The sequence below is a fragment of the Electrona antarctica genome (genome assembly GCF_951216825.1).
Source record: "Electrona antarctica genome assembly, chromosome: 23".
Taxonomy (NCBI): domain Eukaryota; kingdom Metazoa; phylum Chordata; class Actinopteri; order Myctophiformes; family Myctophidae; genus Electrona; species Electrona antarctica.
The window spans coordinates 7,299,439-7,315,835 of NC_136804.1; the positions used below are offsets into that span (position 1 = coordinate 7,299,439).

Sequence of the window (16,397 nt, forward strand, 5' to 3'; positions counted from 1 at the left end):
CTGAGTGTGGGGGTGGATGCTGTCCTCCACCATACAATGCATTCAACACCAAGCACAGAACATCGCCTCCTGAACTGTCAGCTAGTGGGAGAGCAGGCACAGGGTATACAGGATTACAGCTACATTGACTGAAGGTCTGAATGGGGTGTAAGGAAAATGTACAAGTGAATGCCTTCCACTGTGACAACTGAGAAGCAGACGTGCCTGAGGTGCTTTAAGTAAGACCTTACCACTGTAAAATCTTAAGTCTTAAGAATCAATGTTACAACATGGATATAAGGATTTTAGTGTGTATAGGCTACTGACCTCTCCTTTTATGCTATTGTGTTTTTTACAATTTAAAAATCACACCCGTGTGAACTGAGTGGTGCAACTCCATGTGGGGGTCCCCGGTGGGTCCCCGGGAATTCCAGACCCACAGGAACGCGCCCAGGGTGCCAGCCCGGTTCCGGCGAGCTGCCCCGCGTCCGAAACGGTCGAGAAATGACAGAGTTACTGGGGGAATTAGCATTTAGCAGACACCTCTCTCTCTCTCTCTCTCTCTCTCTCTCTCTCTCTCTCTCTGTAATTAGCAGGCAACAGTGCAACACTATCTCTCTCTCTCTCTCTCTCTGTTTCTAGCACAACAGCGCCACTTTTCCCCCTACTGGTACTCTAACTTAGGGACGGACATAGGGACAGGTACGTGGACATATAGGGACATTGCTGTTCCTTGGAGTGGTTGCACCACTCAACAAAATGGCAGTGCCCATGAAAAACAACAACCCCCCAATACACAGGAAAAAAATGAAGAAAGTATAGTAAACTAAAAGCAAATAGAAAGACAGTGCACAAAGCATTTAAAGGGGAAAACCACCCATTTTCAACATTTTACTATGTCATTAATATACCTTAGAGCTGTTGTGTGGAAATAATAAAAAAGTCCCCCCATTTTGTGTTTCCTAGAACTGTAATTATGAAAAAAATCATTAACATGGTGAAACACATCTTGATGATGTCATCAAGATGTGTTTCACCATGTTAATGATTATTTTCAGACCTCTAGTTCTAGGAAACACAGAATGGGGGAACCTTTTTATTATTTCCACACAACAGCTCTAAGGTATATTAATGACATAGTAAAATGTTGAAAATGAGTGGAATGCACCTTTAAGGAAACATTACCCCCCTTTCCTCCCCTTAGTCATTATGCCAATTGATCCCCCCCCCCCCCCCCCCCCCACACACACACACACACACACATTTCTCTGCATGTCACTGCTGCTGTACTGATTCCCCTGTCAGTGAGGAGCCCCCACCGGGAGGACGTATAACTTTCGTCTTACTCCTGCCGCCTCGAGTACGTGCAATGGCCAATATCACCCTCCCCCGCCCGGCTTCCGTCCCCTGAACACGGGCCAATTGTGCTCGCGTAGATGCGCGGCAAAGCCGGTTTGCACCACGGTGGATTGGAAGTGGAACCCACGACCTCTGTGGTGGTGGTGGGCAGGCACTTTAGCACTGCGCCACCCGAGCGCAGACAATTCGAGGACTTCTGTTTAAAGAGATGAACGGAGTACTGGACCGATGAGTCACTCGCCATGGCCGGACAGTCACGAGAATGTCACGAATAACAATCAAATGAAACAGTGTCTTTATAGTGAGTGAGTTCACACTGTCTTCCCAGGTCCTCTCCTCGCTGAACACATCCCTCGTGTTTGTTGGAGCTCCTGTCCCGCAATCGAAACTCAGTCTGCAGTGGCACTGATGATGCCGCAGAGGAGAGAACACGCCCCCAGTGCCCCCATCGGGAATCGAACCCAGGACCTTCTAGCTGTCACATACATACAGTACATCCATACATCCATACATACATACATACATACATACATACATACATACGGTCTAGTCTAACTTGGACTCAGGGGGGTGGACGCCTCTGCCTTGCATAGTCCCCAGTGAATAGGCAGGTTGCCCTTCACTGGTAACCTTACTTTGGATTTTAAATATATGAAGGTATTGTAGGCTGGGATTTTACAAAAAAGCCCCCCTTTTAAATACATACATACATACATACATACATACAGACATACATACATACATACATACATACATACATACATACATACATACATACATACATACATACATACATACATACATACATACATACATACTTATAAGGTATGCCATCTGGTGGCTAATGAACCAAACACATTCTCAGAAGTTGAAGCAGTTTTAGAGGACCCACTTTTAGGCCAGTGCAACAGAGCATGCTTTTGCCTTTTTTAAAACCTTACCCATTTTAACCAAATACATACATACATACATACATACATACATACATACATACATACATACATACATACATACATACATACATACATACATACATACATACATACATACATACATACATACATACATACATCTTATCTACTGGACATGTCAACTGTGGCAGACCAATGGCAGGTTGTTTGGTTCCGACACCAATCCCAGTTTTGGCAGCCAGTCAGAAAAATAACGACGGCTGTAGAGACCTCGCTGTGACAGCGCTGTCATCCGGCCCCCCACACCCCCACCCTGCCAACATCATCTGCTACTGGCAACCCCATTGTCCGTTGACCGTCACTTGTGTCTCTTGCACGCTGTGAGCTTGCAGATATGCTATTTTGGAGGAATTTTTTGAATTGTGATTTTTTTTTAACACACATTTTCAGATGGGGGTCCTCTATAAAAATACATTTTGGGGGGTACTCGACGTACGAAAGTTTGAGACAGAGATGTAGGAGACGGGGAGGTCACGGGGGTCAAGTCCCCCGTGGGCCCGAGGAAGTTTCCGCTGACACTCCAGAGGCGCCATCCAACGTTGAGGCGCTCGGCCCTCGTGGTAAGAGGTGGGACTGCAGGCGGACCCGCGGAGTTATGACTAGGAAACCCCGTGCAGCTGGGCTTTAACATTGAGCGCCCATTTGCACTAGTAGACGCTTCTTCCGGGTGCTTCAAAACGCCACTGAGCAACTTCCACTGACATGAATAGCAGGGGGGGGGGGGGGGTCTATCGCGCCGGTTCAGTCTCTATCCTTTTAATACTCTATGATCCTCACTCAGTAGAGCGGGAGGCATATAGGGCTTCAGGTGCTCCAGACCCCCCTGGTGGCAGAGGGCCAGAATGCAGCCCCCCCCCTGTGCACACTGACGGCAAAAGAACCCAAATAGAAATTAAATTCAAGATTCACTGCATGGCGCACAGGCCTAATCAACATGCTTACATTAGAAAATCCAGCCCCGTTTATCTGCCTTGCCCTGCTCATACAGTTGGGTGCCACCGATATTGTCCCTTATCATTTGACCCATTTAGGCCTGACCTCAAAATTTTAAAAAATCCTTCTAAATCCTCAAGTTTTCTGAAATAAATATTTTCACGATTTTTCAAAAATAGCAGACCTACAAGCTCGTAGCGCGCCACTCGGTGGCGCGCTATGAGCTTGTAGATCTGCTATTTTTCAATAGCTAAATTATAACATAATGTTTACAACACCAAAAGGGGTTCCCGCCCAAAATGGGTTAACTGTCCTTTTGCGCAGATCACGCAAACCTCAGCAAAAAGAAAAGGACAAAATCGATGGCCTCCAACTGTATATAGGCTCTGCCCCACGTCAATCTAAGGTGTCTGTCTTCTTGCATAGACATTATGCTATGGTCTGTTGCGCCTTGCTCAATCTATTGCTCTGCGATCGACATGGTCCTATAGACCGTCCTAGACCCTAGCAGTGGCACGTCAACACAGAGCAACAGAGCTTCTACAGTGCGGACATACATGAAACAGCAGAAAAGGTCAATATATTTCCTTGCTGCCGCTGTGCATGATTAGGTTGCAGTTTTTTTTCCTTTGCAACACTGACTGCCGTGGTGCAGTCTGTCTGTAATAGCCTATTGAAATTGAATCATTATAGTAAATTGGGTTCTCTCTTCATTGTGTTCTGGGACACCTGCAGGGTGGGGGGGGGGGGATTGACCCAATAGACCCGAACATTTTGCGCGTGCATGTGGGCTGGGGGGCCTCATTCACACGTATCAAACACAATCAAACAAATGTTTGGTCATTTTTTTGTTTTTTTAAGGCCACCACAATGTTTTTCCAATGGGAGTCACATGGTTTGACCAAACATTTGTGTTTGATTGCTGATTGCTGGTGGTGTTCTGCCCCTCCCCCCCCGATCTAACACAAATGTGACTCCCATTGGACCATGTGACTCCCATTGGAAAAGCATTGTGGTGGCCTAAAAAAACCAAAAAAAAACGACCAAACATTTGCTTGATTGGTGTTTGATACGTGTGAATGAGGCCTGGGCTGGTTCAAAATAGTCCCCTGCACACTGAAAGCTAATTAAGGCTACATCCCTGATTTCAGAACAACTGCTGTAGCACCAGGCGACCTGCCTGCCGTGCTGGGAGAGAAGGGAGAGTGAGGTACAATATAGCCTCTTGCAGTCTTGACACAGCAACTGCTCCCTCCGCACTCTGTAATTACCAGCAGTGCAATCAGTGGCCTCGTTAATTTACCCCCCTCCCCCCCCGCAACTGACAGGCAGCTGACGGCTCAATCGCAGGAAATGCACTGCCACGACTTCATAAGTAAATGGAACTGACGGCGTTGAGAGAGAGTTCGCCTGACCCCCGTGCGCCACATGTCATGCAGCACATGGCGCGCAAAACGTAGCGTGCATGTGAGCGAACACAGGTGCGATTAAATAATCGTCCAAAGATGAAGGAATGACAAAGTTCTTCAGGGTGAAGTATTGAGAATTTATTAAGAAGCTTCAGCAGAGTAACAATATACAGAGAGTGAGGAACAGGCCTCCTTGCCTGTTCCAGCAGCCCCTCCGGACGCAAGCCTCCCCAACCCCATTCTCAAACAGTTCTTATAGTCTTGTTTTAACAGAGATGCTATACTGAATGGTCATATAAGGGTCTGTGCTAAAGATAAGGGCGACACACAAATAGTACACATTCGCTGACATAGTGATAGTAAGCATAGAGAAGTCCGGTCAGCTGTTAGATTGACAGCTGCAGTTTTAGACTGAGCACATTGGTGAGCAAAGGGACTTAATGGAAGGAAGATAAATACAAAATAATGCATATATTTGGCACTGTAGTTGGCATTCTAAAACTCCCATTACAGCGTGTTGTGCACACATAACGGACCCGGTATATCCATCGCAACGTGTCGAACGGTGTGCACGGAACCTTTCCACGGGCGTGTAAGGATCTATCACTGTGTGCATGCTACATGACATACATGTATGCATGTGTATGCATCCTACAGCTGGTGTCACAGTTGATTGCTTAAAAAAAAATCACACCCGTGTGAACTGAGTGGTGCAGTGACGTCACACACTAACCATAGCAACCATGCTCACCTGTGGGGGCCACGTACAGGTACATGGGTACATACACGGGTACACGGGTACAGACAAAGCTGGTTGTTGGAGTGGTTTGCACCACTCAAAAAAATAAAAATAAATATATATATATATATATATATATATATATATATATAGCTAAAGTATAACATAATGCTTAGTTAAAACACCAGAAGGGGTTCCCGCCCAGAATGGGTTAAGATCTGTGATGAGGTCAATTATCACGGCCACTATTAACAAATTACTTGATTTGTTGATAGGGACACAGAATGTAAGGGCTATATACGCAGACTAAGCTATAACATCATGAGTTTCTGCCCACTTGTGGAGTCGCTACTGTAAAAGCCATGAATAAATCATGAAAGATAAATAAGTATAAACTGAACATTCAGGATGCGTTGCAACAGCCTCAAAAAGACACAATGTCATACTATTTGACCCCACTGAGTGATTTTAAACATAGGGGGCCTTATTCTGCAGTAGAGTTTTCTCTGTCGGGTTCAGGAACCTCTGCCACAGCGAACGTCGAGTGCCGTGCAGGATAACGTCTTGGAATGGAGGGTGAGCCAGCCATTTGTCGGAGCCGGCTCAAAGGTCCTCAAATTACGTAACGGGTCAGACTGTCCAAGTGGTGATGCACACATGGAAAGAGCAGAGGCATTGATTTAAGCGTTAAAGGCAATGCGGAGCGGCCCTGAGTAGACATTCCTGCGGCAGAGTAATTGGGGCGAGTGAGGCAGCGGAAATGGCCCAGATAAAGAGGTCACTTAATGGGTTGTTTACGATCGCAATTGGACATGATGCATGAGAAGGCAGAGGCAGCGAGGGAGGTCCCCACTCCAGCCTCCAGTGGAGCACAGGTGCACGCTCGCCTCAAAAGGGGACATGAAAGAAGCCTGGCCATGTCAGAGGGGAATCGGTCCATTTTTAACAGTAAAAAAAGCGAATGGGGGTTTGGCAGAGCGGGGTTGTTTTTTCAGTTTGGACATATGGGTTTATAATATAGAATAATAAAACAAATGCCACCCAGTCACTGAAATGTTCTAAAGCAGTGGTTCCCAAACCTTTTCTGGATCAGGGCCCGCTTGAAGATACTGTGTGTTATAGCAGCTCACCCATCTCTGACCACTTGGTCGGTTGAAACCTAGCATCCCTATTCTGGGGGCAACATTTGCTGAAAGTAGCCTCGATCGGTGTAGAGGGGAAAAAACAGCAGACAGACCTGACCCCGGCCAACGAAGTGCAAGTTAATTGCGACCACAGTTCACACTATGAAATTGTGCATTTCCTGTCAGTCAGCCGGTTGGTTGGTCACCTAGGGATGGAGATCCCTGATGTCATACATATTAATCCCATATATGGGAATGCCCATATATGGAGATCCCTGATGTCATCAATATTGGCCAGCAACTCTACATCTGACCTCAAACCCTTAGATCTCCATATATGGAGCTGACCTGTTTACTGACATTCCATATGTTGATCCTTCCCCATCCATCTTTCCTCTTCGATGTCTCCCTTTTGACAGATATCTGTCCATTCAAACTCTAGACGGTCCTACCTGGGCCCTCATTAGCTCTGGTCCATAGCTCTTAAGAGTTGAATTCAGGCCAAATAGCCTATGAAGTTGATTGTGGTCTCAGAGCCACATGGTGCAGACTAGGCAACGCCATGTTTTTCTGTAGCTACACACTGTGGTTTGCACCGCATGCACGTCGTGTGTAATGTTGTTTATTCATTAATTTATTTCTGAATTACATAGTTTATATTATATATCATTGGTGAAAGTTAAAATGAGGATAATTCAGGGTTAAAGGTCACATGCCTATGGCAGTAGTGTGGGTGGTTTGTGACATAATGCTGCTAAACTTTTGTGAAATGATGAGAAAATGTTATATAATTGTATGTATTTGATTATTGCTGAATTTTGAAAGATAAAGTACCGTTTGTGTTTGGAAGAGAGACAGCGTTGTGTGATTCATTCCTTTTACAGGAGCACTACACACGCACGCACGCACGCACGCACGCACGCACGCACGCACACATACACCTCACATGAGGGCAGACAGCTTACACAATGAACTGGGTACAAATAACAGTATGTGATGTATAAATGCACCAGGCAGGCCTGTCTTGTCATGCCGGTGGTGCTGTCTTCCGCTGTCTTTCGCCGGTGGTATCAGCACTCGTCACACAGCTCTCCCAAATCCTCCTCCACCTCCGAGTCCCTGATCTCCCTACAGGCTGCCACAGGGGCCATTAAAACAGCAGTGTTAAGGTCTCAACAAGTGCACGCACGCACGCACGCACGCACGCACACAGGGACACAAATATTATAGGTGCATTAGAGATACATTTACAACATTTGTTTTCAATGTACAATAGGTCACACGTCACTCAGTACTCTATGGGTATAAGTAACAGCTTCTCCGCCATTATGACGGCTGCCAATTATAGAGACACCACAATACTTTGCCAGCCTTTTTGCCTCCTTTTTGGGCATCCCAAGTTGTTGGAACCCTCTAACAACCAGTCTGTGCGTATGCCCTAGGCTGCCAAAGACAAATAGTCTGCACCTACAGCCCAGCTCTGAGATATGTAGAAGTTGTTGGTATTTAATGACCTTGGCCGTAAAGGCTTTCTCTAGGCTAGAGTCAAAGGTGCAGGCTATCACCAACAATATCTGCTGTCAGAGATGTAAATATGTCTGGGTTATCTCATAGTTGGAACATGGATGGAATGACACAGGAATGTTTGTACATTCTCACTGAGGATGCATGATATTTTGATATGTCCTTTGCTATGAGTTCCACTATTCTATCATGGCGTGCTATATGTACATTCCTTTGTATGCATAACAGTCATTCGTCATTCAAGAAACACACATGCACACACACACACACACACACACACACACACACACACACACACACACACACACACACACACACACACGCACACACACACACACACACACACACACACACACACACACACACACACACTATAAATAACAGTGGCGCTCGGCTGTTGCAGGGTACATGCACAAGTGTGCGGTGGGGGGCTTGTTTCGGGTCCTTACTCATGCACTTAGAGTATGTGTTTGCATGTCGCCAGCTGGGTGTTGCCAGCTACCATCAGTTTTGTCTTGGAGAACCATCAATAATAAAGTGACGAACGACAACGCTGAATCGCTTCAAGAGTTCCAACCCCTATTTATTCTTCATTTCACGCACACAAACCATGCTATAAATTATGTTGTCCCTGTCACGTCTTTCAAATGGTGGAAGTCTCCTTGTGGAAAGACCTGTCTGTCTGTCTGTCTGTCTGTCTGTCTGTCTGTCTGTCTGTCTGTCTGTCTGTCTGTCTGTCTGTCTGTCTGTCTGTCTGTCTGTCTGTCTGTCTGTCTGTCTCTCTTTCTTTCTTTCTTTCTTATTCTCTGCCATGCACCTACTAGTTCTCATTCTTCTGCAACATATTCTACTTTCCACATCTGTTGTAGTTTACATTAAAATAAGATAAAAATGTATGTAATAGTTAGACTATACTAAAAACATTCTGGAGGTCTGTGGTCCATTATGTCTCTCAGATTACATCAGGTCCAGTTCCTCTTTGTCCTAAATTATGTATACTCAGTATTTATCCATTAAATTGTACACTAAATAGTAAAGAAAAAATAATGACTGACCTTTGCCTGTTACAGGCCAGACGCTCAATTGCGCTATGTTGGAAGAATGTCAATGCCCCTATACGATCGGCTTTTGGCTGAGGAATTTAACGACCAGTGTGGCACATGAGAAACTAATGTATGTAATTAGGAAGAAACCTGCTGTATTCTATAAGATATGGGAGAAGTTCTTGGACTTCATTAAGCGAGGTGATATTGAAGAGGCTTTGGATGTATAGTGGTTAATTGGAGTAGTCAGCTGTGGGGTGGGGGTAGGGAACTGTGATGGACATTGTGCATTTGTTTGTTTAACTATGTAATGTGGGTTTATTTTTGTTATTATTATTTTTTAATTTGTTCTGTATTTTTATGGACATTTCCTGATGTTTCTTCGAAGATTTTGTTTTGTATTTGTGCTGCCATGGGGATGTGGGGGGGAAATATATGTGAATAATTACTTTGAAATTACTATGTTGTAAAGAAAAATCAATAAACATGTTAAAAAAAAAAGACTAATATAGTAATGAGCGATGGAGGGCTCGTTTGAGGCCGACCCAGAGAGAGAGAGACTAAATATGACTGGTGACAACATTTGCAATAGGAAATGCAAAAGTTTCAAAGGCCATGTAGACTATTTGTTAGGAATGTGTGTGGAATTCTGTACTAATGCCTTATGGCATGTTATCCGTTAATTATGCTATTAATGTACCACACATCATTAGAATCCAAAAGGGGATTCCCCCAAAGGGGAAACAAGAGTCCTCAAGGTAAACATAATAACGCACAGGGATCCAGTGACACATGGAGGGGAACAGCACTTGCGGAAGTAACGTCCATTCATACTTAGGCAGTGTCATTGACAGTCAGGGCATCACGTACAGTATGCAGACGTCAGAGCCTGAGGGCAGTATTATGCGTGTCTTAAGTACGAGGTCTTATTACTTAACTTAAGACCTGGAGGCGTGGCCAATGCTGTTTGGCCACTCAGAATAGCCAAATGGCATTGATCACGCCTCCAGGTCTTAAGTTAAGTAATAAGACCTGGTACTTAAGACATGCATAATACTGCCCTATATCTTCAGCTCAAACGTCAAGCCAGTACTATAAGTATAACATACGGATCAGAGACGTGGAGGACAACAAAGACCACAACGATGAAGATACAAACACTCATCGACAGCTGCCTGAGGAAGATCCGCATGAGCATCTGCTGGCCAGACACCATTAGCAATAACGACCGCTGGCAGAGAACGCAGGTCTACCACCAGTGGAAGAGGAGATTAGGAGAAGAAGGTGGGGATGGATCAGCCACATGCTCTGGAATCCCAGTGGCAATCAGATAGGACTTTTCTGTTTGGATGTATGGGCTGTAAAGGCCAGAAAGTAGGCGCTTCCGCATAACTTTAGGGTACGATGATGCTGCCACGCGCGTACCCTCTATACCAGCATCACGAGACAAGCCATTAGATGGAAACATTTACTACTTAATCCAGAGCGATTTACAATAAGCAATAACAACACAAAGTTATACATCAAATGCATAGAAAGTCCAGTAAAGACCAGTAAACTAAGAACATATCATTCGTCTAACAGTAGAAGATCCATACATTGAAACTATAAACACTATAAAATGACAGTCACAACAACAATCCGAGGCTCCAGACAGAAATACCAACTCGTCAAATTTGATAATCCATGCATGTAAACATTATGATTTTCAGTTAATTACTTAGTCACACATTGTTCTTGTGAAGTAGTTAACAGTAGTTATGTGGTGCATAAATGATTGCTGTGTCTGGTCCTATTGTTCATTGGTCAAGCTTCGTGTGATATTTGTGCCGCTGTATCAATTTAAGTGGTAGCGTGCCCAACATATACTTCTACAGAACAGACCATGAAGAGTCCACTTCTGTGACCGGTGGAGCGTGCTGGTCTGCGGAATGCTGCGCTGGACAGTGCATCTGAAAGGACCGAGTACGATCCTACACGCTGCTGTGGCAGTCGGGCACAAGGTGTACTCGTTTGGAGGGTGCTGTAATACGAACGACAGGGATCAGGTTGACGTTCACGTTTTCAACACAGTGCCTCTGCGCTGGATGAAGTTGCTACCCGTGGCGGCTGAAAGAGAAGAACGTCCCCTCGAGGTTCCCTCCATGTGCTGTGGTCACACAGCCGTTCTGATAGAAGATATGATTTACATCTGGGGCGGATGCACGTACACAGGGTTGTCCTGCAATGTTCTTTATGCATTTGATGTCGACACCCACAGATGGTTCAAGCCCAAGATGTCTGGGACTGTTCCAGAGGCGAGGTGGGGCCACTCAGTCTGTGTTTTGGGTGAGGTCATGTATATCTTTGGAGGATACACCCAGCTGACTGGATACACTAATGACATCTACAGGTTGGACACCACCACAATGGTCTGGTCTTCAATTAACACCTTCGGCACTCTGGCATGTGCTTCATTATGTCACTCTGCCACTATCATCGGTACCAAGATGTTTGTGTTTGGGGGCAGAGCGGAACCGGACTCTGATCACTACAATATGAGGGTGTTTGACACAAAGACCAACTCCTGGCTGAGGATGCCTTTTACACAGATTCTTCCAGAAGGACGTGAGGATCACTCAGCCTTTGCCTACAATGGACAGCTGTACATATTTGGTGGTGACGACATGAACCAGACCTTCAATGACTTGTGGAAATTTAATCCAGAGACTTTTTCCTGGAAAGAGGTTAAGCCCAAGGGGAAAGGCCCACTTTGGATGAATACGTGTTCTTGCATGGTGGATGACCGTATCATCCTTTTTGGAGGATTTGGATTAAAAAACGATGACATGTACATCTTAGACTTAAGTCCTAGCCTGAACACATTATGCAAGCTAGCAGTTATTCACTACGGTCTGAAGAATTCGGGACTCCCACACAACATCAGGTGGGAACTGGCAGCCATGACTTGATGATGAATTAACAACGTAGCCCCCTAAAAACTCAAAAGGAAAGCTCTAAATCTAAGCAATGGAACAGAAGAAATGGAACGACGGGGAGATCAATGCCCTTAAAGAGGCTGGCATCTGCCAGAAGGGAAGCAGAGAAGAGTAGCATCATACATACAGAGAACTATAGAAACAGAACTGTGCCAGGGCAGACATGGCTGCTGGAGAATATCTAGAAACCTACTGTATACACCCAGTTGACCATCAGGAATTAGTGTAGAAACAAAGAGATACTTTGGACAAAGGAACATACAATTAGTCACTTTTGGACATCATGCAGGACACATTTTGTACAGAAAAGTGGGAGATGAGAATTACCGCAAAGGTGGAAACCCTTTTTTTTTCTTCATTTATTTTCTCATGTCATGTTATGGGCAATAGGTATGAGACTAGAATTTAGAAGTATGCATTATACAGGATGTGTGACTGCTGTCCAAATCCAAAACGATGATAGGCCTACTAGAGATTGCAAACCCCAGTCTCCCAGCCCGGAAATCACTCTCTCCCACACACCCTCACACTCTGATGGACTGTACTCCACTGATGCAAAGCCCCCAGAGAGACATGTGCATGACTATACAGTACAAGTTATATATAAGCATGAGATCAGTCCTGTTGACGCAATATAGGAACTCTCCTACCCCAAGGTGGGAAATAGAAGAATATTGGAGAACAACCAACCAATAGATACAATTGCATTAAAACACTTGTTTAATGCATTCTCAAACTACTAAATCATATCAGTAACAAGTAAAATCACATGTTCTGAGTAAATAAACTGCACAATCTATAATACTTACAGTACATGCACTAAACACTAAATGCAATAGCTTACGATTACGATGAATGCTGGGTGATCATTTATCTCTGAAATACTCATACTGTACAGTAGCTTTAGGGGGGGAAAGGTATTCATAACATTGAATCCACACTAACATGACTCTCACTCTCGTTGTTGTGCAGCATCCAGTCTGAGTGTGTGTGTGTGTGTGTGTGTGTGTGTGGAAATCATCATATATACAGTTAAAGAAAGTAAAACAATCTTCTCTTTCTGCTATGATCATTTTTCGTAATTATGTATGCATGTATATTTTTGTGTATATGTATATAGATATATTTGTCTCCACCAGGCCGAAGGCATGGGGAGAGAGTATGTTTTGCACTCCGTCCGTCCGTGTGTGTGTGTGTCCGTCCTTCCTTCCTTCCTTCCTTCCGTCCTTCCGTCCGTCCGTGATCAGCTAATCTCCGGCACCGTTGGCCCGATCAATGCCAAACTGTGCACACACAATCCCTGGATGCCAACGACGAACCTCTACCCCAAATATTCCACAACTGCCTGTTATAGCGCCACCATGAGGCCGATTTTGACAAAACACATTTCTGTACATTATTCATACACATTTTATCCATACATCACACAATTCGGTATACACTATCTCCATAGTCATGTGATCAACACGGATCTGCACTATTTCCCATCTTCCATCCTCATTGGCTACGATTGGCTTCCACAGCTCACATGATTGGTCCGTTTCGAACAAAATGCCACAAATCACAAACACAGTGTGCAATTTCCGTGAAATTATACACGCACATTTCCACTAGGACGAGGACGGCATGCCAATACTTTTTTCCCAAATCAGCCTCACGGTGGCGCTATAACAGGGCAATTCCTGTATTTACCTATAACTGCGTCGATCTGTGTACAACTTTGTATGCGCACTCCCTAGAGGCCATGGAAAAACATTTTCCCTGCATCCCTCCACATCTGCCAGTTATAGCGCCACCATGAGGCCGATTTCTGCAAAACACATTGTTTATATTAGTCGCACAGATTTAATCCAAATCTCACGCAAATCGGTACACATGATCTCTGTAGTCATGTGAACAAGACAGTCTGTTGGATTTCTCAGATTCTACACTGATTGGCTAACATTGCCTTCCAAAGTTTTCAGGAGTGGCCCGTTTTGTTCAAAATGCTGCACATGTCCTGCTCATCCATAATTCTATCCTCAGAGATGCTATGAGTGATCTGGCTCTGCATTTCCTCAACAAAACAACATTGTTGCAAAAAACAAACAAACAAACAAACATGTTTATATTACTCCTAAACATTTTGCCAAACATCTCACACAGTCCTATCCTCCTGGTGGAGACCTGTGCCCGGAAGGGCACTTTTTCTAGTTATTTTTTCTTTTTGTTTTGTTTTTTCTCTCTCCAGACTGTTTTCCAACTGTCCTTAGGATTGTGGGTGGGGGGAGGGTGGGGTAGGGGATTGAGTTTTATTTTTATATTTTATTATGTCCGTTCAATACTTGCCCCTGGGCTTCTGTTATAAAACCTAAATAAAAAGATTTTGAAAAGAAAGAAAGAAAGTAAAACAAGGTGAAAACGTGTACAGAATGGAAAAATAGGAGGGGGGGGGGGACTTTAACTTTTTTACATGGGCCAGTTTCGAATTGCAGCCGCCCGTAAGTGCTCTTTGATAGCGGTTGTCCGTGAAACCAATTCACAATCTAGTCAAATCCTTTCCAGGATCACAGTGAGTGACTGGTGCATTTGGCGTATAATTATGCGGACTCCCAACCTTAAGCGTTGTCCTTGGTGAAAGGCTATAGCACAAGAGTAACGGACAACATCAGAGTCTGGCAGTCTCAGAAAACCAGAAGAGCTGCAACCTTATGTGTGCCGGCAAACCTGAGGTGCTTTGGCAATCGTATCACTCCAGATCAAATCTGAACCACTTGCTTTACGATCTGATAGATGTGCAATTGCTTGACAGACCTCGTTGTTCCCAGTGTACCGCTGGCAATATTACAGTCTTTGTGGGGGTCACTTTTAACAGTTTAAGTCATGTTGCCTATCAGCGCCAGAAACTCCCTCTATAGTCCATGTTTTTCCTCAGTTTGGAGCTCTCACCTACTTCCAAAATTATTAAAAAGTATAGCTTTTCAGCCATAGAGTCCGAGACATAACTTGTCTCATAAAGAACCGTAGATTTATACTTACCGTATTTCTATGCATAATTGCACATTTTGGTAAAAGAGTGAATTCCCACACACACTATTTGATATATTGAAGGAAGTCTGTTTTGTTTGTTGAATTAAAACGTTTGATTATCCGTTGTGAAGATTGAATCCAATATTTAGAAAGATGACCTCAATTGTGTGAAACTGTAATGGGAATAGACAATTTCTGCTTATTCTAGATCTCTCTGATGTGTTCATGGTGCGTCTACAGTATACAACCCTCTTTCATGCACACCCTTAGTGGGCATGATTGAAACGCCTTGGTACCCAAGTCACACACGGACCTTGGCGCAGACGCTGCCCTTGCTTGCTTTGGTTCTCCCAACGGTCGATTCGGTCCCTGTTAAGTATTTAACATCTCGAACATTAGCACAAAAGCCACAGGACAGTCCATTTGTCATGTCCCTCACACCACAATTCATTATAGATCATTCTCTAGGCCCTCCACAAAGGCAACTCGCGATTTAACAGCGGCTCTCTCTGTTTTCTCAAAAACCAATTTCAGTAGAATTAATGGTCGGTTCCTTGTGTGTGCGCGTGTGTGCGTGTGTGTGTGTGTGTGTGTGTGTGTGCGTGTGCGCGGGCGTGTGTGTGCTTGTTTGTATGTGTGTGCCTGCGGGTGTGTGTGTGTGTGGGGGGGGGGGGATGTTGCTGCATGCTTAGTGAAGGCGGATAGCTCTGTTTTTCACTAAGGGATAAAGTCATTGAGAGCGGTTGATGCAACTACAGCCAAGAATGAGGAAATTGGTCTTTTTTCACTTCTCACAACAATGCTTGGAAAGAATGACTGTCAAGGTTAACCTTTTCCTGGACAAGAATGCAGCGAGACATGAAAAACAATCAGAAAATATGTCAATGTTGAACTGCAAATGTTTAGACCTTCAGAAATTATATCAGACTGAGGTCTTCAATACCGTGCCGTAGTGATAGTGATAACCCAGATCATTTTGCAAATGGAGAGTCTAAAACGAGGCTATCAATGACCTACATTGTGATAGAATTGCCCCTACCAAAAAAAAACACATACCACAGACCACATTTTAGTGGTCTGTTTAGGTGGAATATCTGTGATGAACAAACGGATGCACAAGCATACCCAGGTAGCCTACAGAGGGAGGTGGACATATATAATCCTCTCCCCTGATTTCATCAGCTGAAATGAATTCAGTAGTGTGTAGCCTTGCCGAGCCATGAGGCCCATAGGGCAGGAGCCTATCTCCTGTTTCTGTAGCGTGAGGCAGCTTGATGTACAAGTACACCCCCTGGACATGACGCTAGTATGTCGCAGGGACTTACCCCA

At 44.5% G+C, this 16,397-nt stretch overlaps 1 protein-coding gene across 1 annotated transcript; it reads left to right on the forward strand.

Annotated features, from left to right (window-relative positions):
* Nucleotides 1-10,226: 10,226 nt before the first annotated feature.
* LOC306916349 (kelch domain-containing protein 3-like) lies at nt 10,227-12,032 on the forward strand (the record flags this gene model as incomplete). Its single annotated transcript, XM_079494183.1, has 2 exons — nt 10,227-10,365; nt 11,029-12,032. The coding sequence occupies 2 exons, from the start codon at nt 10,227-10,229 to the stop codon at nt 12,030-12,032; spliced, it is 1,143 nt and encodes a 380-aa protein (XP_079350309.1).
* Between the last annotated feature and the right edge of the window lie 4,365 nt (nt 12,033-16,397).